The sequence below is a fragment of the Hemitrygon akajei genome, chromosome 7 (genome assembly GCF_048418815.1).
Source record: "Hemitrygon akajei chromosome 7, sHemAka1.3, whole genome shotgun sequence".
NCBI lineage: Eukaryota > Metazoa > Chordata > Chondrichthyes > Myliobatiformes > Dasyatidae > Hemitrygon > Hemitrygon akajei.
This window is the reverse complement of record NC_133130.1, coordinates 115,644,851-115,671,744: the sequence shown is the minus strand read 5'-3', so window position 1 is coordinate 115,671,744 and position 26,894 is coordinate 115,644,851. Positions and strand designations below refer to the sequence as shown.

At 48.7% G+C, this 26,894-nt stretch overlaps 1 protein-coding gene across 1 annotated transcript in view; it reads left to right on the top strand.

Moving 5' to 3' along the window:
- arfgef3 (ARFGEF family member 3) overlaps positions 1–26,894 on the top strand; it is a 443,098-nt gene that overhangs the window by 38,577 nt on the left and 377,627 nt on the right. The window contains 4 exon segments of the mRNA XM_073051808.1: positions 7,437–7,488; positions 10,217–10,298; positions 13,177–13,308; positions 15,617–15,685. Of these exon segments, the coding sequence (XP_072907909.1) occupies positions 7,437–7,488; positions 10,217–10,298; positions 13,177–13,308; positions 15,617–15,685 (335 nt within the window).

Sequence of the window (26,894 nt, the reverse complement as noted above, 5' to 3'; positions counted from 1 at the left end):
ATTGAAAGCCCAAAATCCTCACTGCATTATCGCTTTAATTTAGCTGAGGTAAATATAATTTTGAGAGGCCTAGACAGGGAGAATTCAAGGACCACTTCCATTAACAGAGACCTACACTCAGTGGCCACATTATTAGGTACACCTGTACACCTGTTCATTAATGCAAATATCTACTCATCCAATCATGTAGTAGCAACACAATGCATAAGAGCATATGCAGACACAGTCAAGAGGTTCAGCTGTTGGTCAGACCAAACATCAGAATGGGGAAGAAACGTGATCTAAGTGACTTTGACCGTGGAATGGTTGTTCGTGCCGGACAGGGTGGTTTGAGTTTCTCAGGAACTCAAACGTTACAACAGTGGTGTGCAGAAAAGTTTCTCTGAGCACACAACACGTCGAACCCATGGCCTCTAGTTCAAGAGTGACCCAACACCAGGGGAAAGACTGCTTGCAATAGAGTGCAGTGCCAGACTGGGGTTTCAATACCTGTCACTGTCTGTAAGGAGTTTGTACGTTCCCCCCACCACTGCATGGGTTTCATCCCACGTTCCAGAAATGTAGGAGTTAGAGTTAGTAAGTTGCAGGCGTGCTTTGTTGGTGCTGGGAGCACCTCCCTGGGCCGTGTCAGCGTTGACACCAATGATGCATTTCACTGTATGTGACAAATCAAACTAGTCTTTAATAATAATATTTTATCAGATCTCCACTCAGCCTCTGCCACTCCAAGAAAACAACCCTAGTTTGTCCAAGCTCGTTGCAGATGCCCTGTAATCCAGGCAGAGTACTGGTGAGCCTCTTCTGTGCTCTCTCCAAAGACTCCATGTCCTTCCTGTAATCCAGGCAGAGTACTGGTGAGCTTCTTCTGTGCTCTCTCCAAAGACTCCATGTCCTTCCTGTAATCCAGGCAGAGTACTGGTGAGCCTCTTCTGTGCTCTCTCCAAAGACTCCATGTCCTTCCTGTAATCCAGGCAGAGTTCTGGTGAGCCTCTTCTGTGCTCTCTCCAAAGACTCCATGTCCTTCCTGTAATCCAGGCAGAGTTCTGGTGAGCCTCTTCTATGCTCTCTCCAAAGACTCCATGTCCTTCCTGTAATCCAGGCAGAGTACTGGTGAGCCTCTTCTGTGCTCCCTCCAAAGACTCCATGCCCTTCCTGTAATCCAGGCAGAGTTCTGGTGAGCCTCTTCTGTGCTCTCTCCAAAGACTCCATGTCCTTCCTGTAATCCAGGCAGAGTACTGGTGAGCCTCTTCTGTGCTCCCTCCAAAGACTCCATGTCCTTCCTGTAATCCAGGCAGAGTTCTGGTGAGCCTCTTCTGTGCTCTCTCCAAAGACTCCATGTCCTTCCTGTAATCCAGGCAGAGTACTGGTGAGCCTCTTCTGTGCTCTCTCCAAAGACTCCATGCCCTTCCTGTAATGTGGTGAACCGGAACTGAACACTGGATTCCAGATGTAGCCTAACGAGAGTTTTATAATACTACAGCATAAATGAATCTGCAACAAAAGGAACTCTACTAGGTGCAGTCCTACACAAGGTCGTGGATTAGGCCCAGAACATCACTGGTAAAGCCCTCCCAACCATTGTGTCTATCTACATGAAATGCTGTTGTAGGAAAGCAGCATCCATCATCAAAGATCCTCACCACCCAGGCCGTGGTCTCTTCTGGCTGCTGCCGTCAGGTAGAAGGTACAAGAGCCTCAGGACTCGCACCACCAGGTTCAAGAACAATTACTGCCCCTCAACCATCAGGCTCTTGAAGAAAAGGGGATGACTACACTCACTTGCCCATCCATTGAGATGTTGCCACAACACCTCACCTTAAGGACTTTTTATCTTGTTATTTATTGCTATTTATTTATTTTTGCGTTTGCACATTTTTTGTCTTCTAAACTCTGGTTGATCTTTCATTTATCCTATTATAGTCACTATTCTATAGGCTTGCTGAGTGTGCCCACAGGAAAATGAATCTCAGCGTTGTATGTGGGGACATTGAGTTCAACTTGAAATTTGATAGGGAGAGAATGATGTCTAATGTAGCAGTATTTCAGGGGAGTAAGGGAAATGACAGTGGTATGAGAGAGGAGTTAGCCAAGGTAAATTGGAAGGAGATGCTGGCAGGGATGTCAGCAGAGCAGCAATGGTGTGTGTTTCTGGGAAAATGAGGAAGGTGCAGGACGTGTATTTCAAAAATGAAGAAATACTCAAATGGTAAAGTAGTACAACCGTGGCTGACGAGGGACATCAGAGCCATTGTAAAAGCAAAAGAGAGGACATACAACAAAGCAAAAATTAGTGGGAAGATAGAGGATTGGGAAGTTTTTAAAAACCTACAGAGAGCAACTAAATAAAATCATTAGAAGGGAAAAGATGAAATATAAAAGCAAGCTAGCAAATAATTTCAAAATGGATAGTAAAAGTTTTTACAAGTATGTTAAAAATAAAAGAGAAATGAGAGTGGATATAGGACCGCTAGAAAATGAAGCAGGAGAAATAATAACGGGGTACAAAGAGATGGCAGATGAACTACATGCGTATTTTGCATCAACCTTCACTGTTGAGAACACTGATTTTGTAGTGTGTGAAGGAAGAGAAGTGAGTGCAGTTACTATCACAAGGGAGAAGGTCCTCAAAAAGCTGAAAGACCTTAAGGTACATAAGTCACCTGGACCAGAGGAACTGCACCCTAGGGTTCTGAAAGAGGTAGTGTTAGTGATTTTGGTAGCATTAGAAATGATCTTTCAGAAATCATTGGACTCTGGCATGGTGCCAGAGGACTGGAAAATTGTAAATGTCACTCCACTCTTTAAGAAAGGAAATTATAGACCAGTTAGCCTGACCTCAGTGGTTGGGAAGATGTTAGAATCAATTGTTAAGAATGAATTGATTAAGTACTTGGTAACACAGGACAAGATAGGACAAAGTCAGCATGGTTTCCTTCAGGGAAAATCCTGTCTGACAAACCTGTTGGAATTCTTTGAGGAGATTACAAGTAGGATAGATAAGGGAGGTGCAGTGGAGGTTGTATATTTGGATGTTCAGAAGGCCTTTGACAAGGTGCCACACATGAAGCTGCTTACCACGTTAAAAGCCCATGGTATTACAGGAAAATTACTAACCTGGTTAGAGCATTGGCTGATTGGTAGGAGGCAGCGAGTGGGAATAAAAGGGGTCAGTGTCAGGACCACTTCTTTTTATGTTGTATATAAATGACGTAGAGGATGGAATAGATGGCTTTGTTTCCAGTTTGCAGATGATACAAAGATTGTTGGACGAGCAGGTGGTGTTGAGGAAACAGGACGCAGAAGGACTTCAACAGATTAGGAGAATGGGCAAGATAGTGGCAAATGAAATACAATGTTGAAAAATTCATTGTTATACACTTTGGTAGGAGAAATAAATATGTGGACTATTTTCTAAATGGGGAGAAAATCCAGGAATCTGAGATGCAGAGGGACTTGGGAGTCCTTGTGCAGAACACCCTGAAGGTTAACTTACAGGTTGAGTCAGTTGTGAGGAAGACAAATGCCATGTTAGCATTAATTTCAAGAAGTCTAGAATACAAGAGAGATGTGATGCTGAGGTTTTATAAAGCACTGGTGAGGCCTCACCTTGAGTATTGTGAACAGTTTTGGACCCCTCATCTTAGAAAAGATGTGCTGACATTGGAGAGGATCCAGAGGAGGTTCACAAAGATGATTCAGGGAATGTAAGGGCTGTTATACAAGGAACGTTTGGTGGCGCTGGGTCTGTACTCAATGGAATTCAGAAAGATGAAGGAGGATCTCATTGAAACCTTTCGAATATTGAAAGGCCTAGACAGAGTAGATGTGGAAAGGATGTTTCCCATGATGGGAGAGTCTAGAACGCGAGGGTACAGCCTCAGGATAGAGGGGCTCCCTTTCAAAACAGAAATGCGAAGAAGTGGAATTTGTTGCCACATGCAGCTGTGGAGGCCGGGTCACAGGGTGTATTTAAGGCAGAGATTTGATTGGACGTGGCACTAAAGACCATGGGGAGAAGGCCAGGACCTGGGATTGAGGAGTAGATAAGAAAAGGATGAGCCATGATTGAATGGTGGAGCAGACTCGATGGACCAGCTGGCCTAATTCTGCTCCTATGTCTTATGGAATCAAATGTAGTTTGATAATAAATTTACTTTGAACTTTGATGCCGAGGAAGTCAGTGGGTCAAACAGCATCAGTGGGAGGAAACGGACAGGCGATGTTTCGGGTTGAGGGTTCCTTTGCCATCTTATGTATTACAGATTCTGGCACCTGCAGTTTCTTGTGTCCTTGAGAGACGAAATTCCTTTCTTTTCAGCCCTTTACCTCTCCCTCCAATCAATGCCCAGCTTCTCACGTCACCCACACTCCCTCACTCTCCATTTTCCCCCTTAACCTGGCTTCACCTATCACCTGCCGTTGTGTATTTCCTTATTCGGCTTGTCCTCCCTTCCTTTCCCGTACTGGCGAAGGGTCGACTCTGTATTCTTCTCCAAAGACGCTGCCTGACCTGCTGAGCGAGTCCAGCATTTTGCCTGTGTTTTTCATACCTCTCTACTCTGGTCACCATCAGTATGGTGTGTGTGGCATCGAACCCTGATCCATTGTGAGTTCAGAAACAGGATCAGGTTTATTATCATTGGCGTATATCATGAAATTTGTTGTGTCAGACATAACAAAAATATATACAAAATAAATAATGCAAAACGTGAGCAAAGTTGTGAGGTAATGTTCATTATCCATTCAGAAATGTGATGGTGGAGGGGAAGATGCTGTTTGTAAAACACTGTGAGAGTATTGTCAGGCCCCTGTACATCCTCCCTAATGGTAGGAATGAGAAGAGGATCGATTCATTGGTTGTAGGTTGTTTTGTGAAAATCTGAAGGGTTGATAGTTGTTACAGCAGCAAAATCATTTTCCTTAATCCAATGAAATTTGACTCCTTCAAGCACTTATCTAATTCCCACCTGACAGTTCTTACTGAATTTGCTTCCGTTGCCCTTTGAGATCCTGACCCGCTGTGTGTTCACAAAATAATCTCCACTCCCAATGGTACTTTCATCGTTGTTTATACATCCGCTTCCTCTAGCTATTTATCATTTGCCACGGAAAGCAACTTGTATTGGCATAGGCAAGTGCTGTGAGAGGTCATTCTAACGTTATGCTGCTAACGTCCATCGTTAATTACCCTTGAGAAGGTGATGGTGGGCTGCCCGACAAATCGGAAACAGAATCCGTATTGTTGTCGCTGAGATAAGTCGTGAAGCGTGTTGTTTTGTGGCAGCAGTACAGATCAGGCTTTACAAATTACTATAAAGTACAATAATAGTAAAAGAATAAGTAATGTAAAAGAGGAACAGTGAGGTGGTGTTCATGGTCCATTCAGAGATCTGATAATGGAGGGGTAGTAGCTGTCTCTAAAACATTGAGTGTGTGTCTTCAGGCTCCTGTACCTCCTCCCTGATGGTAGCAATGAGAAGAGGGCACGTCCTGGGTGAGGATCTTTACTGACGGATGCCAGCTTTTTAAGGCACTGCACTGCCTTCGGAAGATTTTCTCGATGGTGGGGAAGCCTTGCCCATGATGGAGCTGGCTGAACCTGGACCTCTCCGTAGCCTTTTGCAACCCTGTGCATTGGGGTCTCTACACCAGACCGTGATGCAACCAGTCAGAATTCTCTCTACCCTGGGACTCCATTGCACTCTCCTGTACCTTTTGATGCCGTATTCTGTTTCTCATCATGTGCGTGCGTGGATGACTCGCTAAACAAGAGCTTTTCTCAGTACAGTCATTGGGATTATGTAAAGTGGAGTTTAATAGGTTCTTGATTAGTAAAGGTTATGGAGCGAAGACAGGAGAATGAGGTTGAGAGGGTTAATAAATCTTCTATTTGATCTAATGGCAGAGCAAACTCCACAGGCCAAATAGCCTCATTCTGATCCTAAGACCCATGGTCGTAAGTGACAATAATAAACTAATTCACACAATCCAGCCCTACGGCATTGGGCCAGTAGGCCGAGAGGCCTTCTCCCGGCTGTCTCATCCTTAGAGTCCGTCCCATTATGGGAGGAATTTTGGACCAGCCTGGCATTAAATGTACCTTTGAAAAGACTACTCTCGACTGGGTGTTGTATAATGAGCCAGATTTAATTAGGGAGCTTAAGGTAAAGTTACCCTCAGGAAGAGGTGACCATAATGATAGAATTCACCCTGCAGTTGTGGAGAAGATAGATGTATCAGTATTACAGTGGAGGAAAGGGGAATACAGAGGCAGATGAAAGAGGAGGTGGCCAGAGTTGATTGGAAGGGGATACGAGCAGGGATGATGGCAGAACAGCAATGGCTGGAATTTCTTGGGGCAATTTCTGAGGTGCAGGATAGAAACGTCCCGAAGATGAAGAAGTATTCTAAAGTGAGGATAAGGCAACCGTGGGTAACAAGGGAGGTCGCAGGCAACATAAAAGCAGAGATAATTATACCATCTGAAGTCTTGTGGGGTTAGTCATACACCCTGAGCTTGTTGGGTCGGAGTCCCTCTGCAGAGACGCCTCAGTGCCGCACTTGAGCAGTTGCTGCTGTGCCCAAGAGGAGGTGAGATTGCGAGCAGAGAAATTCAAGAGGGCAACTCCCAAGCTCAGAATTCAACTCAGGAAGCCACTACAGCCAGCGGCAGGGCAATTGGAGTGCAGGTTCCACATAGATGGAGAGATCTTTGTGGGGACTGGGCTGTGGCATAGGTCAGGAAGAGCGGTATGGAGAAGCAAGGAGGTTGAAAGTTTTAAATATGAGGAACAGCACAAACTGCTGGAAGAACTCAGCAGACCAGGCAGCATCTGTGGAGAGGAATAAGGAGTTGACGTTTCAGGCTGAGACCTCATCAGGACTGGAATGGAAGGGGGTAGATGCCAGAATAAGAAGATGGGGGGAGAAGGAAGTGTACAAGGTGGCAGGTGATGGGTGAGACCAAGTGAGGGGGAAGATCGGTGGTGGTGAGGGAGGGGGATGAAGTGAGAAGCTGGGAGGTGATCGGTGGAAAGGGTAAAGGGTTGAAGAAGAGGGAATTTGATAGGCGGTAAGTGGACCATGGGAAAATGGGGAGGATGAGGGGCACCAGAGGGAGGTGGTCGAGGCCCAAATCGTTGACTGTATATCCTCCTTCATAGATATTGCCTGACTTACTGACCTGGTGTGTGTCGCTTTGGATTTCCAGAGTTTGAGGAATCTCTAGTGTGTTTTATTTTAAATGCGAGGTGTCGCCAGAGAGGGTCCCGGTGTAAGCCCGTACTGTCAGCTCTCTGCCTTGACTGCTCTGTTCCCTGTGTCCTGCATTTTGATGGACGCCTTGCATTGATGACCCTCAACGTCTGGAGGAGCACAGAGCTTTATCATCTTTCAAATTGTCCTTCTGTTTTCATTCCTCTTCACTTCTTTTTCAGAGACATTAGAGCTGGAAGATGGTACTGCCAGGCTGCCTACTTATCAACTGAGGTAAGTTGTTCATAGAGTAATAGAAAAATGTTAGTTATTTACTTACTGAGATGCATCACTGTGTAATAATTTGATTTGTATGAACAGTACGCAGGGCAAGCTTTTTATTGTACAGAATCATAGATTCACGGAACATTTCAGCACACAGCCAGTCCCTGCTTGTCCACCTAGTCTGTGCCAAACTATCAGTCTGTTTAGTCCCATCAACCTGCACCTAGCCCAGATCCCTCCCATCTACGTTACTATCCCAACCTCTTAAATCACCTCCACCTGGTTAAACATTTCACCTTTCACCCTTAACCCATGGCCTCTGGTTGTCGTCTCGTGCAGCCTCCGTGGGAAAAACCTGCTTGCATTTATGCTATCGATACCCATGATAATTTTTACTTCCTCTATCAGCTCTCCCCTCATTCTCCTACACTCCAAGTAAATGAAGGCCTTCCCCTACAACTCCAGTTCTCAAGTCCCGGCAACATCCTTGTAAATTTTTGCTGTACTCCTTCAATCTTATTGACATCTTTCCTGTAGGTAGGTGAGCAGAACCGCACGTTTGAGAGATGTTTAGACAGACACGCAAATACACAAGGATATGGTCATAATACAGGCGAAGGGGATGAGTGAAGTGGCTGGAAGGTCTGTTCCTGTACTCTGCAACTCTGACTCTATCCTGAGCTTTGGCACCCAATGAAATCTGAGCCCTCGGGTTGGCTGGCATCCCTGACAGTATTAGATAAGATGAGTTTTATTTATCACAAGGTCACTGAACAGCGAAATGTATCGCTTGCGTCAAAACAAATCAGCAACGATTGTGCTGGGCGAGTGTCGCCATGCCTCTGGTGCCCGCGTGGCGTGCACACTATTCTTTAATGTTAACCATCCGTCTTCGGACTGTGGGAAGAACACAGGGCACCAGGAGGAACACGGGGAGAACGTACAAACTTCTTACCGACAGCATGGTAATCGATCCCCGTTCGGTGACCGCTGGTGCTGTGAAGTGATTGGGTAACCTGCGACGCAACTGTGCCAACCCACATATATTGATATATTGACAATATATCGATCTCAGTTTCAATGATTGATGGCATTGTAAAGCAATTACGCTGACTGCTACACTGCCTTGCTAATCCATATGAAAAGTGCGGTTAACTTGGGATGAAATATTAAGAGTTTATTTTACTTAATATTTATGATGTTTTTATATTATATTAAGTTACTTGTTATGGAATATTTAAATCTGTTTGAATAGTTTTTAAATGTCTCTGTGGTCATCCAAGAGATTTTTAAAAAAATGCTCAAATAACAGACATCTGACAGAAGGACATCGGGGTGTGCTAGGGCGGGGCCTCAAGGCCCGCAGGCTGAGCTCAGTTGATGACCATAAGATATAGGAGCAGAATTAGGCCATTCAGCCCATCGAGTCTGATGCACCAATCAATCATGCCTGACATTTTCTCTTTGCCCCCCTTCTCTCACCTTTGCCCTGTCATCATCTCAGAAATGAAGATCATCTCTTTCGAAGGGAGACGAGGAGGAATTTCTTTAGCCAGAGGGTAGTGAATCTGTGGAATTCATGGCCAAGTCACTGGGTATATTTAAAACAGAGGTTGATAGGTTCTTGATTAGTCAGGTCATTCAAGATTACGGGAGAAGGCAAGAGAAAGCGGTTGAACGGGATAATAAACCGGATATGATGGAATGGCAGAGCAAACCCGATGGGCCAAATGGCCTAGTTCTGTTCCTGCATCTTATGGTGATGCCAGGACACTCAACAGATCTCCGGCAGTCTGGAGTTTGTGCTCAAAGTCGCTGGACTTGAACCCATTTGAATTCACAAAGGGGACTGCACAGCCATCAATCTTTGCCTCCAGCATCCCCAGCCGCCCGCGGCAATGAGGTCCACAGGTTCTCCACCCTCTGGCTCATGAAATTCCCCCTCATCTCTGGTCTAAAGGGATGCCGCTCTGTTCTGAGGCTTGGAGGCTGCCCCCTGGGTGCAGTAAGGAGAAGGGTCTATAATCAACACATCTGATCTGGGTTGGGATCTTGCTGTGCCTGGATTGGTCGCCACATTGCCTACATTTTCAGTGCTGTTTGTTCATCTCTGACATTGTGCCTCCGCCTTGGATAACAAGCATGATGTTCCTTCCAGTGCGCAAAAGCTGCAGCGAGCTGTCAGTCCGCCACCAGTTCCGGACTCGTACGTGAAAATCATTGCAGACACGGCCCACCTGACTCTGCCTTTTCTAAAAGCCCCCTTCTGGAAAGTATTAAAGGGCAATTAAAACAAAAACTTCACACCATCTTAACACTTTCTTCACCCAGACAGTGAATCTGATCAGCTATTTTAGCTGGACCCCCCACCCCCTCTGTCTAACACCCCCGTCACTGTGCTGCACCGTAAACACTTTAACCGCTTGGAAGTTTAGTCGGTCGCCGAGCTGGGCAAAGAGTTTGCCAAGGTTTTAGCTCCAATCAGTGCTCAGTTGAGGGCTGGAACGCCTGCAGACATTCTGCCAAGCTCGGCGATCAACCAAAGTTCCAAGCAGACAACTCTAACTTTATCTTTTATATAATTTGTTATAATTGTTGAATGCTGTTTGTTGTCGCGTGCCATGCCAACACGCCACAGCAAATGCCGAATACACGTGGTGAACAAAGGTGATCGTTAACCCTTTCAGGAACTGCTGGTTTGACCCATTCTCCTTGTGCTGACCCATTCTCCTATTAGGGATTGCTGCCTGGCCCCCCTGAAGCTCGCGCTGGAATCCAAGAATGTGAAGCTGGCTCAGCACGCGTTATCGGGAATGCAGGTAACTACCTCAGAACAAAACCTTGCACGTGCTGGAAACCTGAGATTCTGATTCGGACTTATTTATCACGTGCACATAGAAACATACAGTGAAGTGTGTCGTTTGCGTTAACAGCCAATGTCACCACACATCCTGGCGCCAACATAGCATTCCCACGATGTCCAGCAGGACAACACGGAACACAGACTTGAGAATCTGCAGATGCTGGACATCCAAAGCAACACACACAAAACGCTGGAGGAACTTAGCAGGCCAGGCAGAGTCCACGGAGAGGAATAAACAGTCAACGTTTCAAGCCGAGACTCTTCTTCAGGACTGGAAAGAAAGGGGGAAGGATGCCAGATAAGAAAGGTGGGGGGAAGGGAAGGAGGCTAGCTAGGAGGAGATCGGTGAAGCCAAGTGGGTGGGAAAGGTGAAGGGCTGGACAGGGAATTTGAGAGAGTAGAGTGGACCATAGGAGAAAAGGAGAAGGAGGGGCACCAGGGAGTTGATAGGCAGGTGAGGAGAAGAGGTAAAAGGCCAGAGTAGGGAATAGAAAACTGAACACAATAAGCAGCAACACCAAACGAAACCTCTTTCCTCCCATCCACCCTCCTTCCTTCCCACCTACTCACACACACGGAAAGTCCTCCAATCCTAGGAAAGGCCTCCAATTCCAGGACAGGCCTGTAGTCTCCCTTTCCCCAGCCTCCAGTGTTTGGGATTTGAGATCCACACTTCCAACTGGCCTCCGGTATCAACCCCCAGACTCCAGCCAAATTCCAGGCTCAAGCTCCGGGCATGCCAACTATCCATCCGTGCCTGATGGTGGATATAATTGCCAGGGCGGGCAGTGTACACAGAGGGATCTGAGCAAAAGGTCCACTTTGTCAGAACTGGGAAACGTCTTGACAGTTTGCTACCTACCTGAGTATATTTTGGCATTTGCTGGCGAAACGCCCTGATTTCCTCGGCTGTGTAAGTGTCGGGAAGACAACCTCCGGCCATGCCAAACGTATGAGATTGAGGAGGGATCCCACCCCAAAACCCGGTTTGTGCGGATACTGTGTAATTCATTACCCTGTTACGGATTAGCGCCACAAAATAACAGACGGTACGTGGCATATCATTAAAAGATTTATCTTTATAATTCTTAATTTGATTAAAGGGTTAGTAAAGAAAAGAACAAAAAAAGAAAAGGGCCCATTTTAACAGTGTAATGTGCACAAATCGGCGCACACGGTTTCTCCAAGTCACTGATCCTCGCTCCGGACAGTGCGGATTTGGGCCCTTTGATACAGCCGCAGGCCCTTCAGCCAAATTTGTTAACGCTGATCTAAGCCAGTCCCATTTGCTTGCCTGTGGCCTATATACAGTACTTCTAAATCTTTATCTAACCATGTACCTAGTCAAGTATCTTTTAAATATTGTTAGTGTATGTGCCTCAACTGCTTCCTCTGGCCGATCGTTCCATGTTCTGAACACCTTCTGTGTGAAGACGATATCCCTGTGGACCCCCTCTCACCCTAACCCTGTGTCCTCAAGTCTTTGATTCTCTTTCCCTGGGTAAAGGACTCACATTCACCCTATAGACACACTTAATGTCAGAGGATACAGTGTACCTCCTGAAATTCTTCTTCTTCGCAAACATGCATGAAAACAGAGGAGTGCCCCAAAGAATGAATGACAGTTAAATGTGAGAACCCCAAAGCCCCCCCAGCTCCTCCCCACGTACAAGCAACAACAAGGCAATGACCCCCCCCCCCCCCCACCACCAGCAAAGAAGCATCGGCACCCTCCACCGAACACTCAAGCGCGCAGCGAAGCGTCAGTAAAGACCCAGACTTGTGGTACCCGTGATCTTTGAGATTTTATACTCCCCTTTAAGTTCGCTGCTCAGTCTCCTACGCTCCTTCCCTACCCAACCTCTCCCTATAACTCGGGGCCTCAAATTCTGGCAACATCCTCATCCTCACTGAACAATACAGCATGTTGTGCTGAACCAATTAAACTAGTAATCAAATGATCAATTAAACAAGCCCCCTTTGCCTACACAACGTCCATATCCTTCCATTTTCCTCACATTCATGTGTCTGTCTAACCATCTCTTAATGTCCCTAATATCTGCCTCTGCCACCAGCTCAGGTAACTTGTTCCAGGCACCCACCACTCTATATATATATATATAAATATGCCCCTTACATCTCCTTAGAAGTTACCCCCTCTCACCTTCAATGCATGCCCTCTGGTATTAGACGTTTCAACCTGGTAAAAATATACTATCTTTCTACTCTATCTATGTCTCTCATAATCCCATGAACCTCTCTCAGATCTTCCCTCAGTCTCCACCCCTCCAGAGAAAGCAACCCAAGGTTACCCAACCTCTGATAAATCTTTATTTATTTCTATACTGCGTTTATTGAGACACAGAGCAGAGTAAGCTGATCCGGCCCATTGAGGTGTGTCACCCAGCAATCTCCCGATTTAACCCAATCACGGGATGATTTAAAATGACCGATTCAGCTACCAACAGGTAGGTCTCTAGACTGTGGGAGGGAACCGGAGCACCCGGAGGAAACCCACGCAGTCGTGGGGAGAGCGTAGAAACTCTTACAGGCAGCGGCGGGAATTGAACCCAGGGCGCTGGTACTGCGAAGCGTTGTGCTAACCACTAGGCTACCTCCTTTGCACTCTGTCCAGTTTAATAACATCTTCCCCATATCTTTTTCTTTGTTTTATTTCTTTGTAAAACTTTACGCCAGCTGCTCTGCCTCCATGCTGTACTGACCCAAGCCGTATAGAGTCAGGGAGACTCATGAGAAGATCGGTGGGGGTGTTTGGGTGGGTACTGGCGGCCTAGGGATACGAGAGGTGACTTGCTTGCTTTTCTCTCCATTAGAAGTTGCTGGTGGATGAGCGGCTGGTCTCGCCAGAGAAAGACCTGGAGGAGAGGCAGCTGCTGAACCAGATGCTGGACTCCATGAAGGTCACGCCCTTCCTCAACGAGGACCTGCAGGTGGAAGTGATGAAGGTGCTGACTGATACATCCGAGGCCGGGCTCCCTTTGAAGGGGATTTTCCATATTCTGAGTTCCCTTGCTACAAAAGGGTGACGGGTCCCCTTTGGGAATTCAAGATTAACAGCTGTATGGTCCTCTTTGGGAATTTATGTCGGTCCAATTCTGGAGACTTGAGCACAAACTCCAGACTGCCGGAGATCTGGTGAATGACCTTATATCACCATAAAACCATTAGACATAGGAGCAGAATCAGGCCATTTGGCCCATCGACTCTGCTCCGCCATTCCATCATGGCTGATTTACTATCCCTTTCAACCCCATTCTCCTGCCTTCTCTCTGTAACCTTTGACACCCTGACTAATCAAGAACCTATCAGCCTCCACTTTAAATATATCCAATGACTTGGTCTCCACAGCTATCTGTGGCAATGAATTCCACAGATTCACCACCTTCTAGCCAAAAAATTCCTTCACATCTCTGTACTAAATGGATGTCCCTCTATATTGACCCTGTGCTCTCTGATCCTAGACTCACCCATCACAGGAAGCACCCTCTCCTCATCCACCCTATCTAGACCTTTCAATATTTGGTAGGTTTCAATGAGATCCCCCCCCCCCCCCCTTTCTTCTAAGGGTTCAGAGCCATCAAACGCTGCTCACGTGTTAACCCTTTCATTCCCAGAATCATTCTGCTGCGCATCCTCTGGGCCCTGGTGCTGCAGATTGAGCTGGGTCATAGATAGATAGATAGATACTTTATTCATCCCCATGGGGAAATTCAACATTTTTTCCAATGTCCCATACACTTGTTGTAGCAAAACTAATTACATACAATACTTAACTCAGTAAAAAATATGATATGCATCTAAATCACTCTCTCAAAAAGCATTAATAATAGCTTTTAAAAAGTTCTTAAGTAGTTTACTTAAATACATTAAATACAATCAACCCCGGCACTTTAACATATCTTACTCCTGGCGGTTGAATTGTAAAGCTTAATGGCATTGGGGAGTATTGACCTCTTCATCCTGTCTGAGGAGCATTGCATCGATAGCAACCTGTCGCTGAAACTGCTTCTCTGTCTCTGGATGGTGCTATGTAGAGGATGTTCAGGGTTTTCCATAATTGACCGTAGCCTACTCAGCGCCCTTCGCTCAGCTACCGATGTTAAACTCTCCAGTACTTTGCCCACGACAGAGCCCACCTTCCTTACCAGCTTATTAAGACGTGAGGCGTCCCTCTTCTTAATGCTGCCTCCCCAACACGCCACCACAAAGAAGAGGGCGCTCTCCACAACTGACCTATAGAACATCTTCAGCATCTCACTACAGACATTGAATGACGCCAACCTTCTAAGGAAGTACAGTAGACTCTGTGCCTTCCTGCACAAGGCATCTGTGTTGGCAGTCCAGTCTAGCTTCTCGTCTAACTGTACTCCCAGATACATGCTAGATTATGATGAGCTCAGGAAACCGAAGGAGATGGTGGGGGTAGAGTAAGGGAGGCAAGGGAGAAGATGGGTCGTCGTGGAACAGGCTTGATGGGCCTGAAGGCCTGATCTTGCTTGTAATTCTACTCCAGGGTCAGGACGGCTATACCCAGTGCCCTGCACTAATAGAACCAGAGAACATTACAGCTCAGAAACAGGCCCAACAAACTGACTTATTGCATTGACTGCTCCCCCTCAGCTGAGCAGGCGCACGGCCACGCAGTACGTAACTGAAATGCTCCCGTGCACATTCCCTTTGTTGCCACGCAGCTGAAGTTGTCTCGACGTTTAAAGTGCTGCGCAGTTTTGCACTTTTGCACTACTGCTGTTGGGGAGGAGGTTCACGAACCTGAAGACCCACGCTCAACTATTTATGGGTGTAGTTGTGCAGTGCAGGTTCACTGGGCCAAAAGGCACTGTATCTAAACAAAGGCAGTTTCTTCCCCTCCGCCATCAGTCCATTACCCATAAACACCACCTCACTGCTTCTCGCCATGTGCACTGCTTGTTTGGTGAAATACAGAGTTCTATATCTTTGCACAGTACCGCTACAGCAAAGTGGACCTTTCAAAACTTAGCAGTCAACAACGAGCACCACTTCACTAGCTTTTCATCTCTTTTTACACGACTTAGTTGAAATAAATGAATATTTAAATTGCTTATAATCTATAGTTGTTGAAGTTTTGCGCTGTAATGTTGCGACAAAACAGCAAATTTCACAACTGTGTCAGTGACAATAAACGAGCTGCTGGTTCATGTCATAAATCAGTGATAATGAACAAGATCACTATTCACTCTGCTAATGTTCTTGTTATTTTCTCTCTCTTAAAAGGTGCTGCTTTGTATCACGTATTCGTCGACGTTTGAGATAAATGGCAGTGCCATCCTAAAGATCGCTGAGGTAACACTGCACGGTTCCTGTTGTTGGTCTCCCTGTATGCCTACGTGTGTGTGTTCACAACTCTGTGTGCTCATTCAGGATTTTGTACATGTACTGCTTGTGTTTGAGCCTGTCAACATCACTTCCCATACACCCAGTCGCCACTCTATAGGATTATGTCTGAACACCCGATTGTTAATGTAAATATCTAATCAGCCAATCATGTGGCAGCAACTCAATGTGCAAAATCATGCAGACATGGTCGAGAGGTTCTACTCTGACCCCACTCTGACCAGTCTGTGACCTCTGACTCTGGTTGTACTCTGACCCCACTCTGACCAGTCTGTGACCGCTGACTCTGGTTGTACTCTGACCCCACTCTGACCAGTCTGTGACCGCTGACCCTGGTTGTACTCTAACCCCACTCTGACCAGTCTGTGACTGCTGACCCTGGTTATGCTCTGACCCCACTCAGACCAGTCTGTGACCGCTGACCCTGGTTGTACTCTGACCCCACTCTGACCAGTCTGTGACCGCTGACCCTGGTTGTACTCTGACCCCACTCTGACCAGTCTGTGACCTCTGACCCTGGTTGTACTCTGACCCCACTCTGACCAGTCTGTGACCTCTGACTCTGGTTGTACTGTGACCCCACAGATGGAGTCTGTGGTCTCCATCCCTGGTTGTACTCTGACCGGTTTGTGGTCTCTGTCCCTGGTTGTACTGTCACCCCACTCTGACCGGTCTGTGGTCTCTGACCCAGGTTATACTGTGACTGGTCTGTGGTCTCTGTCCCTGGTTGTACTGTGACCGGTCTGTGGTCTCTGTCCCTGGTTGTACTGTGACCAGTTTGCGGTCTCTGACCCTGGTTGTACTGTGACAGTCTGTGGTCTATGTCCCTGGTTGTACTGTGACAGTCTGTGGTCTCTGACCCTGGTTGGACTGTGACAGTCTGCGGTCTCTGACTCTGGTTGTACTGTGACAGTCTGTGGTCTATGTCCCTGGTTGTACTGTGACAGTCTGTGGTCTCTGTCCCTGGCTGTACTCTGACCGGTCTGTGGTCTCTGACCCTGGTTGTACTGTGAACGGTCTGTGGTCTCTGACCCTGGTTGTACTGTCACAGTCTGTGGTCTCTGACCCTGGTTGTACTCTGACCGGTTTGTGGTCTCTGTCCCTGGTTGTACTGTGACCGGTCTGTGGTCTCTGTCCCTGGCTGTACTCTGACCGGTCTGTGGTCTCTGACCCTGGTTGTACTGTAAACGGTCTGTGGTCTCTGACCCTGGTTGTACTGTCACAGTCTGTGGTCTCTGACCCTGGTTGTACTGTGACAGTCTGTGGTCTCCGTCCCTGGTTGTACTCTGACCGGTCAGTGGTCTCTGTCCCTGGTTGTACTATGACCGGTCTGTGGTCTCTGTTCCTGTTTGTACTCTGACCGGTCAGTGGTCTCTGTCACTGGTTGTACTGTGAGAGTCTGTGGTCTCTGACCCTGGTTGTACTATGACCGGTCTGTGGTCTCTGTCACTGGTTGTTCTGTGACCGGTCTGTGGTCTCTGTCCCTGGTTGTACTGTGACAGTCTGTGGTCTCTGTCCCTGGTTGTACTGTGACCAGTCTGCGGTGTCTGACCCTGGTTGTACTGTGACAGTCTGTGGTCTCTGACACTGGTTGTATTGTGACAGTATGTGCACTCTGACCCTGGTTGTACTGTGACCGGTCTGTGGTCTCTGTCCTTGGTTGTACTATGGCCGGTCTGTGGTCTCTGACCCTGGTTGTACTGTGAACGGTCTGTGGTCTATGACCCTGGTTGTACTGTCACAGTCTGTGGTCTACGTCCCTGGTTGTACTCTGACCGGTCTGTGGTCTCCGTCCCTGGTTGTACTGTGACAGTCTGTGGTCTCTGTCTCTGGTTGTACTCTGACCGGTCTGTGGTCTCTGTCCCTGGTTGTACTCTGACCGGTCTGTGGTCACTGACCCTGGTTGTACTGTGACAGTCTGTGGTCTCTGTCCGTGGTTGTACTGTGACAGTCTGTGGTCTCTGACCCTAGTTGTAGTCTGACCAGTCTGCGGTCTCTGACCCTGGTTGTACTGTGACAGTCTGTGGTCTATGTCCCTGGTTGTACTGTGACAGTCTGTGGTCTCTGTCCCTGGTAGTACTGTGACCAGTCTGCGGTCTCTGACCCAGGTTGTACTGTGACAGTCTGTGGTCTATGTCCCTGGTTGTACTGTGACAGTCTGTGGTCTCTGTCCCTGGTTGTACTCTGACCGGTCTGTGGTCTCTGACCCTGGTTGTACTGTGAACGGTCTGTGGTCTCTGACCCTGGTTGTACTGTCACAGTCTGTGGTCTCTGTCCCTGGTTGTACTGTGACAGTCTGTGGTCTCCGTCCCTGGTTGTACTCTGACCGGTTTGTGGTCTCTGTCCCTGGTTGTACTGTGACAGTCTGTGGTCTCTGTCTCTGGTTGTACTCTGACCCCACTTTGACCGGTCTGTGGTCTCTGACCCAGGTTATACTGTGACTGGTCTGTGGTCTCTGACCCTGCTTGTACTGTGACCGGTCTGTGGTCTCTGACCCTGGTTGTACTGTGACAGTCTGTGGTCTCTGTCCCTGGTTGTACTGTGACCAGTCTGTGGTCTCTGTCCTTGGTTGTACTATGGCCGGTCTGTGGTCTCTGACCCTGGTTGTACTGTGAACGGTCTGTGGTCTCTGTCCCTGGTTGTACTCTGACCGGTCTGTGGTCTCTGTCCTTGGTTGTACTATGGCCGGTCTGTGGTCTCTGTCCCTGGTTGTACTGTGACAGTCTGTGGTCTCTGACCCTGGTGGTACTGTGACAGTCTGTGGTCTCTGACCCTGGTTGTACTCTGACCCCACTCTGACCAGTCTGTGACCTCTGTCCCTGGTTGTACTCTGACCCCACTCTGACCAGACTGTGACCTCTGTGCCTGGTTGTACTCTGACCCCACTCTGACCAGTCTGTGACCTCTGTCCCTGGTTGTACTCTGACCCCACTCTGACCAATCTGTGACCTCTGTGCCTGGTTGTACTCTGACCCCACTCTGACCAGTCTGTGACCTCTGTCCCTGGTTGTACTCTGATCCCAATCAGATCAGTCTGTGACCTCTGTCCCTGGTTGTACTCTGACCCCACTCTGACCAGTCTGTGACCTCTGTCCCTGGTTGTACTCTGACCCCACTCTGACCAGTCTGTGACCTCTGACCCTGGTTGTACTCTGACCCCACTCTGACCAGTCTGTGACCTCTGTGCCTGGTTGTACCCTGACCCCACTCTGACCAGTCTGTGACCTCTGTGCCTGGTTGTACTCTGACCCCACTCTGACCAGTCTGTGACCTCTGTGGCTGGTTGTACTCTGACCCCACTCTGACCAGTCTGTGACCTCTGTGCCTGGTTGTACTCTGACCCCACTCTGACCAGTCTGTGACCTCTGTGCCTGGTTGTACTCTGACCCCACTCTGACCAGTCTGTGACCTCTGTGCCTGGTTGTAGTCTGACCGGTCTGTGGTCTCTGACCGTTGGTTACTGTGACCGGTCTGTGGTCTCTGTCCCTGGTTGTACTGTGACAGTCTGTGGTCTCTGACCCTGGTTGTACTGTGACAGTCTGTGGTCACTGTCCCTGTTTGTACTGTGACAGTCTGTGGTCTCTGACCGTTGTTTACTGTGACAGTCTGTGGTCTCTGTCCCTGGTTGTACTGTGACAGTCTGATAGATAGATAGATACTTTATTCATCCCCATGATAAATTCAACTTTTTTCCAATGTCCCATACACTTGTTGTAGCAAAACTAATTACATACAATACTTAACTCAGTAAAAAAATATGATATGCATCTAAATCACCATCTCAAAAAGCATTAATAATAGCTTTTAAAAAGTTCTTAAGTCCTGGCGGTAGAATTGTAAAGCCTAATGGCATTGGGGAGTATTGACCTCTTCATCCTGTCTGAGGAGCATTGCATCGATAGCAACCTGTCGCTGAAACTGCTTCTCTGTCTCTGGATGGTGCTATGTAGAGGATGTTCACAGTTATCCATAATTGACCGAAGCCTATTCAGCGCCCTTTGCTCTGTGGTCTCTGACCCTAGTTGTAGTCTGACCGGTCTGTGGTCTCTGACCCTGGTTGTACTGTGACCGGTCTGTGGTCTCTGTCCCTGCTTGTACTGTGACTGGTCTGTGGTCTCTGTCCCTGGTTGTACTATGACCGGTCTGTGGTCTCTGTTCCTGTTTGTACTCTGACCGGTCAGTGGTCTCTGTCACTGGTTGTACTGTGAGAGTCTGTGGTCTCTGACCCTGGTTGTACTATGACCGGTCTGTGGTCTCTGTCACTGGTTGTTCTGTGACCGGTCTGTGGTCTCTGTCCCTGGTTGTTCTGTGACCGGTCTGTGGTCTCTGTCACTGGTTGTTCTGTGACCGGTCTGTGGTCTCTGACCATTGATTACTGTGACAGTCTGTTGTCTCTGTCCCTGGTTGTACTCTGACCGGTCTGTGGTCTCTGTCCCTGGTTGTACTGTGACCGGTCTGTGGTCTCTGTCCCTGGTTGTACTGTGACCGGTCTGTGGTCTTTGACCCTGGTTGCACTGTGACAGTCTGTGGTCTCTGTCCCTGGTTGTACTCTGACCGGTCTGTGGTCTCTGTCCCTGGTTGTACTGTGACCGGTCTGTGGTCTTTGACCCTGGTTGCACTGTGACAGTCTGTGGTCTCTGTCCCTGGTTGTTCTGTGACCGGTCTGTGGTCTCTGTCCCTGGTTGTACTGTGACCGGTCTGTGGTCTCTGTCCCTGGTTGTACTGTGACCGGTCTGTGGTCTCTGTCCCTGGTTGCACTGTGACAGTCTGTGGTCTCTGTCCCTGGTTGTACTGTGACCGGTCTGTGGTCTCTGTCCCTGGTTATTCACTGACCGGTCTGTGGTCTTTGACCCTGGTTGTTCTGTGACAGTCTGTGGTCTCTGTCCCTGGTTGTACTCTGACCGGTCTGTGGTCTCTGTCCCTGGTTGTACTGTGACCGGTCTGTGGTCTCTGACCCTGGTTGTACTCTGACCGGTCTGTGGTCTATGACCCTGGTTGTAGTCTGACCGGTCTGTGGTCCCTGTCCGTGGTTGTACTGTGACCGGTCTGTGGTCTCTGTCCCTGGTTATTCTCTGACCGGTCTGTGGTCTTTGACCCTGGTTGTACTCTGACCGGTCTGTGGTCTCTGTCCCTGGTTGTACTCTGACCGGTCTGTGGTCTCTGACCCTGGTTGTACTCTGAGCGGTCTGTGGTCTCTGACCCTGGTTATTCTGTGACCGGTCTGTGGTCTCTTTCCCTGGTTGTACTGTGACAGTCTGTGGTCTCTGACCCTGGTTGTACTCTGACCGGTCTGTGGTCTCTGTCCCTGGTTGTACTGTGACAGTCTGTGTTCTCTGACCCTGTTTGTACTGTGACCGGTCTGTGGTCTCTGACCCTGTTTGTACTGTGACCGGTCTGTGGTCTCTGTCCCTTGTTGTACTCTGACCGGTCTGTCGTCTCTGTCCGTGGTTGTACTGTGACAGTCCGTGGTCTCTGACCCTGTTTGTACTGTGACCGGTCTGTGGTCTCTGTCCCTTGTTGTACTCTGACCGGTCTGTCGTCTCTGTCCGTGGTTGTACTATGGCCGGTTTGTGGTCACTGACCCTGGTTATACTGTGACAGTCTGTGGTCTCTGACCCTGATTGTACTGTGACAGTCTGTGGTCTCTGACCCGGTTTGTACTGTGACCGGTCTGTGGTCTCTGACCCTGGTTGTTCTGTGACAGTCTGTGGTCTCTGTCCCTGGTTGTACTCTGACCGGTCTGTGGTCTCTGTCCGTGGTTGTACTCTGACCGGTCTGTGGTCTCTGACCCTGGTTGTACTGTGACAGTCTGTGGTCTCTGACCCTAGTTGTAATCTGACCGGTCTGTGGTCTCTGACCCTGGTTGTTCTGTGACCGGTCTGTGGTCTCTGACCCTGGTTGTACTGTGACCGTTCTGTGGTCACTGACCCTGGTTGTACTCTGACTGGTCTGTGTTCTAGGACTCTGGTTGTACTGTGACAGTCTGTGGTCTCTGTCCCTGGTTGTACTGTGACCGGTCTGTGGTCCCTTACGCTGGTTGTACTACGGCTGGTCTGTGGTCTCTGTCCCTGGTTGTACTATGGCCGGTTTGTGGTCTCTGTCCCTGTTTGTACTGTGACCAGTCTGTGGTCTCTGTCCCTGGTTGTACTGTGACCAGTCTGTGGTCTCTGACCCTGGTTGTACTCTGACCGGTCTGTGGTCTCTGTCCCTGGTTGTACTGTGACAGTCTGTGGTCTCTGTCCCTGGTTGTACTGTGACCAGTCTGTGGTCTCTGACCCTGGTTGTACTCTGACCGGTCTGTGGACTCTGTCCCTGGTTGTACTGTGACCAGTCTGTGGTCTCTGACCGGTCTGTGGTCTCTGTCCCTGGTTGTACTGTGACAGTCTGTGGTCTATGATTCTGGTTGTACTCTGACCGGTCTGGGGTCTCTGTCCCTGGTTGTAGTCTGACCGGTCTGTGGTCTCTGACCGTTGGTTACTGTGACTGGTCTGTGGTCTGTGTCCCTGGTTGTACTCTGACCGTCTGTGGTCACTGACCCTAGTTATACTGTGACAGTCTGTGGTCACTGACCATGGTTGTACTGTGACAGTCTGTGGTCTCTGACCCTGGTTGTACTGTGACAGTATGTGGTCTCTGTCCCTGGTTGTAATCTGACCGGTCTGTGGTCTCTGTCCCTGGTTGTACTGTGACAGTCTGTGGTCTCTGTCCCTGGTTGTACTCTGACCGGTCTGTGGTCTCTGTCCCTGGTTGTACTGTGACAGTCTGTGGTCTCTGACCCTGGTTGTACTGTGACCGTTCTGTGGTCTCTGACCCTGGTTGTACTGTGACAGTCTGTGGTCTCTGACACTGGTTGTACTGTGACAGTCTGTGGTCACTGTCCCTGGTTGTAATGTGACAGTCTGTGGTCTCTGACCGTTGTTTACTGTGACAGTCTGTGGTCTCTGTCCCTGGTTGTTCTGTGACAGTCTGATAGATAGATAGATAGATAGATAGATAGATAAATACTTTATTCATCCCCATGGGGAAATTCAACTTTTTTCCAATGTCCCATACACTTGTTGTAGCAAAACTAATTACATACAATACTTAACTCAGTAAAAAAATATGATATGCATCTAAATCACTATCTCAAAAAGCATTAATAATAGCTTTTAAAAAGTTCTTAAGTCCTGGCGGTAGAATTGTAAAGCCTAATGGCATTGGGGAGTATTGACCTATTCATCCTGTCTGAGGAGCATTGCATCGATAGTAACCTGTCGCTGAAACTGCTTCTCTGTCTCTGGATGGTGCTATGTAGAGGATGTTCACAGTTATCCATAATTGACCGAAGCCTACTCAGCGCCCTTCGCACTGTGGTCTCTGACCCTGGTTGTTCTGTGACCGGTCTGTGGTCTCTGTCCCTGGTTGTACTGTGACCGGTCTGTGGTCTCTGTCCCTGGTTGTTCACTGACTGGTCTGTGGTCTTTGACCCTGGTTGTTCTGTGACAGTCTGTGGTCTCTGTCCCTGGTTGTACTCTGACCGGTCTGTGGTCTCTGTCCCTGGTTGTACTGTGACCGGTCTGTGGTCTCTGACCCTGGTTGTACTCTGACCGGTCTGTGGTGTCTGATGCTGGTTTTACTCTGACTGGTCTGTGGTCTAAGACCCTGGTTGTACTGTGTCGTCTCTGTCCGTGTTTCTACTGTGACAGTCTGTGGTGTCTGACCCTGGTTGTACTCTGACTGGTCTGTGGTCTCTGACCCTGGTTGTACTATGGCCGGTCTGTGGTCTCTGTCCCTGGTTGTAGTCTGACCGGTCTGTTGTCTGTGTCCCTGGTTGTACTCTGACCGGTCTGTGGTCTCTGTCCCTGCTTGTTCTGTGACAGTCTGTGGTCTCTGTCCCTGGTTGTACTCTGACCGGTCTGTGGTCTCTATCCCTGGTTGTACTGTGGCAGTCTGTGGTCTCTGTTCCTGGTTGTACTCTGACCGGTCTGTGGTCTCTGTCCCTGGTTGTACTGTGACAGTCTGTGGTCTCTGTTCCTGTTTTTACTCTGACCGGTCAGTGGTCTCTGTCACTGGTTGTACTGTGACAGTCTGTGGTCTCTGACCCTGGTTGTACTATGACCGGTCTGTGGTCTCTGTCACTGGTTGTTCTGTGACCGGTCTGTGGTCTCTGACCATTGATTACTGTGACAGTCTGTTGTCTCTGTCCCTGGTTGTACTCTGACCGGTCTGTGGTCTCTGTCCCTGGTTGTACTCTGACCGGTCTGTGGTCTCTGACCGGTCTGTGGTCTCTGTCCCTGGTTGTACTGTGACAGTCTCTGGTCTATGATTCTGGTTGTACTCTGACCGGTCTGTGGTCTCTGTCCCTGGTTGTAGTCTGACCGGTCTGTGGTCTCTGACCGTTGGTTACTGTGACGGGTCTGTGGTCTGTGTCCCTGGTTGTACTCTGACCGTCTGTGGTCACTGACACTGGTTGTACTGTGACAATCTGTGGTCTCTGACCGTGGTTGTACTGTGACAGTCTGTGGTCTCTGACCCTAGTTGTAGTCTGACCGGTCTGTGGTCTCTGACCCTGGTTATTCTGTGACCGGTCTGTGGTCTCTGACCCTGGTTGTTCTGTGACCGGTCTGTGGTCTCTGTCCCTTGTTGTTCTGTGACCGGTCTGTGGTCTCTGTCCCTGGTTGTACTGTGACCAGTCTGTGGTCTCTGTCCCTGGTTGTACTGTGACAGTCTGTGGTCTCTGACCCTGGTTGTACTGTGACCGGTCTGTGGTCTCTGTCACTGGTTGTTCTGTGACCGGTCTGTGGTCTCTGTCCCTGGTTGTTCTGTGACCGGTCTGTGGTCTCTGTCACTGGTAGTTCTGTGACCGGTCTGTGGTCTCTGACCATTGATTACTGTGACAGTCTGTTGTCTCTGTCCCTGGTTGTTCTCTGACCGGTCTGTTGTCTCTGTCCCTGGTTGTACTGTGACAGTCTGTGGTCTCTGTCCCTGGTTGTACTCTGACCGGTCTGTGGTCACTGACCCTGGTTGTACTGTGACAGTCTGTGGTCTCTGTCCCTGGTTGTACTCTGACCGGTCTGTGGTCTCTGTCCCTGGTTGTACTGTGATAGTCTGTGGTCTCTGACCCTGGTTGTACTGTGACAGGTCTGTGGTCTCTGTCCCTGGTTGTACTGTGACCAGTCTGTGGTCTCTATCCCTGGTTGTTCTGTGACAGTCTGTGGTCTCTGTCCCTGGTTGTACTCTGACCAGTCTGTGGTCTCTATCCCTGGTAGTACTGTGACAGTCTGTGGTCTCTGACCGTTGTTTACTGTGACAGTCTGTTGTCTCTGTCCCTGGTTGTACTGTGACAGTCTGTGGTCTCTGACCCTGGTTGTACAGTGACAGTATGTGGTCTCTGTCCCTGGTTGTAATCTGACCGGTCTGTGGTCTCTGTCCCTGGTTGTACTGTGGCAGTCTGTGGTCTCTGTTCCTGGTTGTACTCTGACCGGTCTGTGGTCTCTGTCCCTGGTTGTACTGTGACAGTCTGTGGTCTCTGACCCTGGTTGTACTGTGACAGTCTGTGGTCACTGTCCCTGTTTGTACTGTGACAGTCTGTGGTCTCTGACCGTTGTTTACTGTGACAGTCTGTGGTCTCTGTCCCTGGTTGTACTGTGACAGTCTGATAGATAGATAGATACTTTATTCATCCCCATGATAAATTCAACTTTTTTCCAATGTCCCATACACTTGTTGTAGCAAAACTAATTACATACAATACTTAACTCAGTAAAAAAATATGATATGCATCTAAATCACCATCTCAAAAAGCATTAATAATAGCTTTTAAAAAGTTCTTAAGTCCTGGCGGTAGAATTGTAAAGCCTAATGGCATTGGGGAGTATTGACCTCTTCATCCTGTCTGAGGAGCATTGCATCGATAGCAACCTGTTGCTGAAACTGCTTCTCTGTCTCTGGATGGTGCTATGTAGAGGATGTTCACAGTTATCCATAATTGACCGAAGCCTATTCAGCGCCCTTTGCTCTGTGGTCTCTGACCCTGGTTGTACTGTGACCGGTCTGTGGTCTCTGTCCCTGCTTGTACTGTGACTGGTCTGTGGTCTCTGTCCCTGGTTGTACTATGACCGGTCTGTGGTCTCTGTCACTGGTTGTACTGTGAGAGTCTGTGGTCTCTGACCCTGGTTGTACTGTGACCGGTCTGTGGTCTCTGTCCCTGGTTGTTCTCTGACCGGTCTGTGGTCTTTGACCCTGGTTGTTCTGTGACAGTCTGTGGTCTCTGACCCTGGTTGTACTCTGACCGGTCTGTAGTCTCTGTCCGTGGTTGTACTCTGACCGGTCTGTGGTCTCTGACCCTGGTTGTACTGTGACAGTCTGTGGTCTCTGACCCTAGTTGTAATCTGACCGGTCTGTGGTCTCTGACCCTGGTTGTTCTGTGACCGGTCTGTGGTCTCTGACCCTGGTTGTACTGTGACCGTTCTGTGGTCACTGACCCTGGTTGTACTCTGACCGGTCTGTGTTCTAGGACTCTGGTTGTACTGTGACAGTCTGTGGACTCTGTCCCTGGTTGTACTGTGACCGGTCTGTGGTCCCTTACGCTGGTTGTACTACGGCTGGTCTGTGGTCTCTGTCCCTGGTTGTACTGTGACCAGTCTGTGGTCTCTGTCCCTGGTTGTACTGTGACCAGTCTGTGGTCTCTGACCCTGGTTGTACTGTGACCAGTCTGTGGTCTCTGACCCTGGTTGTACTCTGACCGGTCTGTGGTCTCTGTCCCTGGTTGTACTGTGACCAGTCTGTGGTCTCTGTCCCTGGTTGTACTCTGAGCGGTCTGTGGACTCTGTCCCTGGTTGTACTGTGACAGTCTGTGGTCTATGATTCTGGTTGTACTCTGACCGGTCTGGGGTCTCTGTCCCTGGTTGTAGTCTGACCGGTCTGTGGTCTCTGACCGTTGGTTACTGTGACTGGTCTGTGGTCTGTGTCCCTGGTTGTACTCTGACCGTCTGTGGTCACTGACCCTAGTTATACTGTGACAGTCTGTGGTCTCTGACCATGGTTGTACTGTGACAGTCTGTGGTCTCTGACCCTAGTTGTAGTCTGACCGGTCTGTGGTCTCTGACCCTGGTTGTACTGTGACCGGTCTGTGGTCTCTGTCCCTTGTTGTACTCTGACCGGTCTGTCGTCTCTG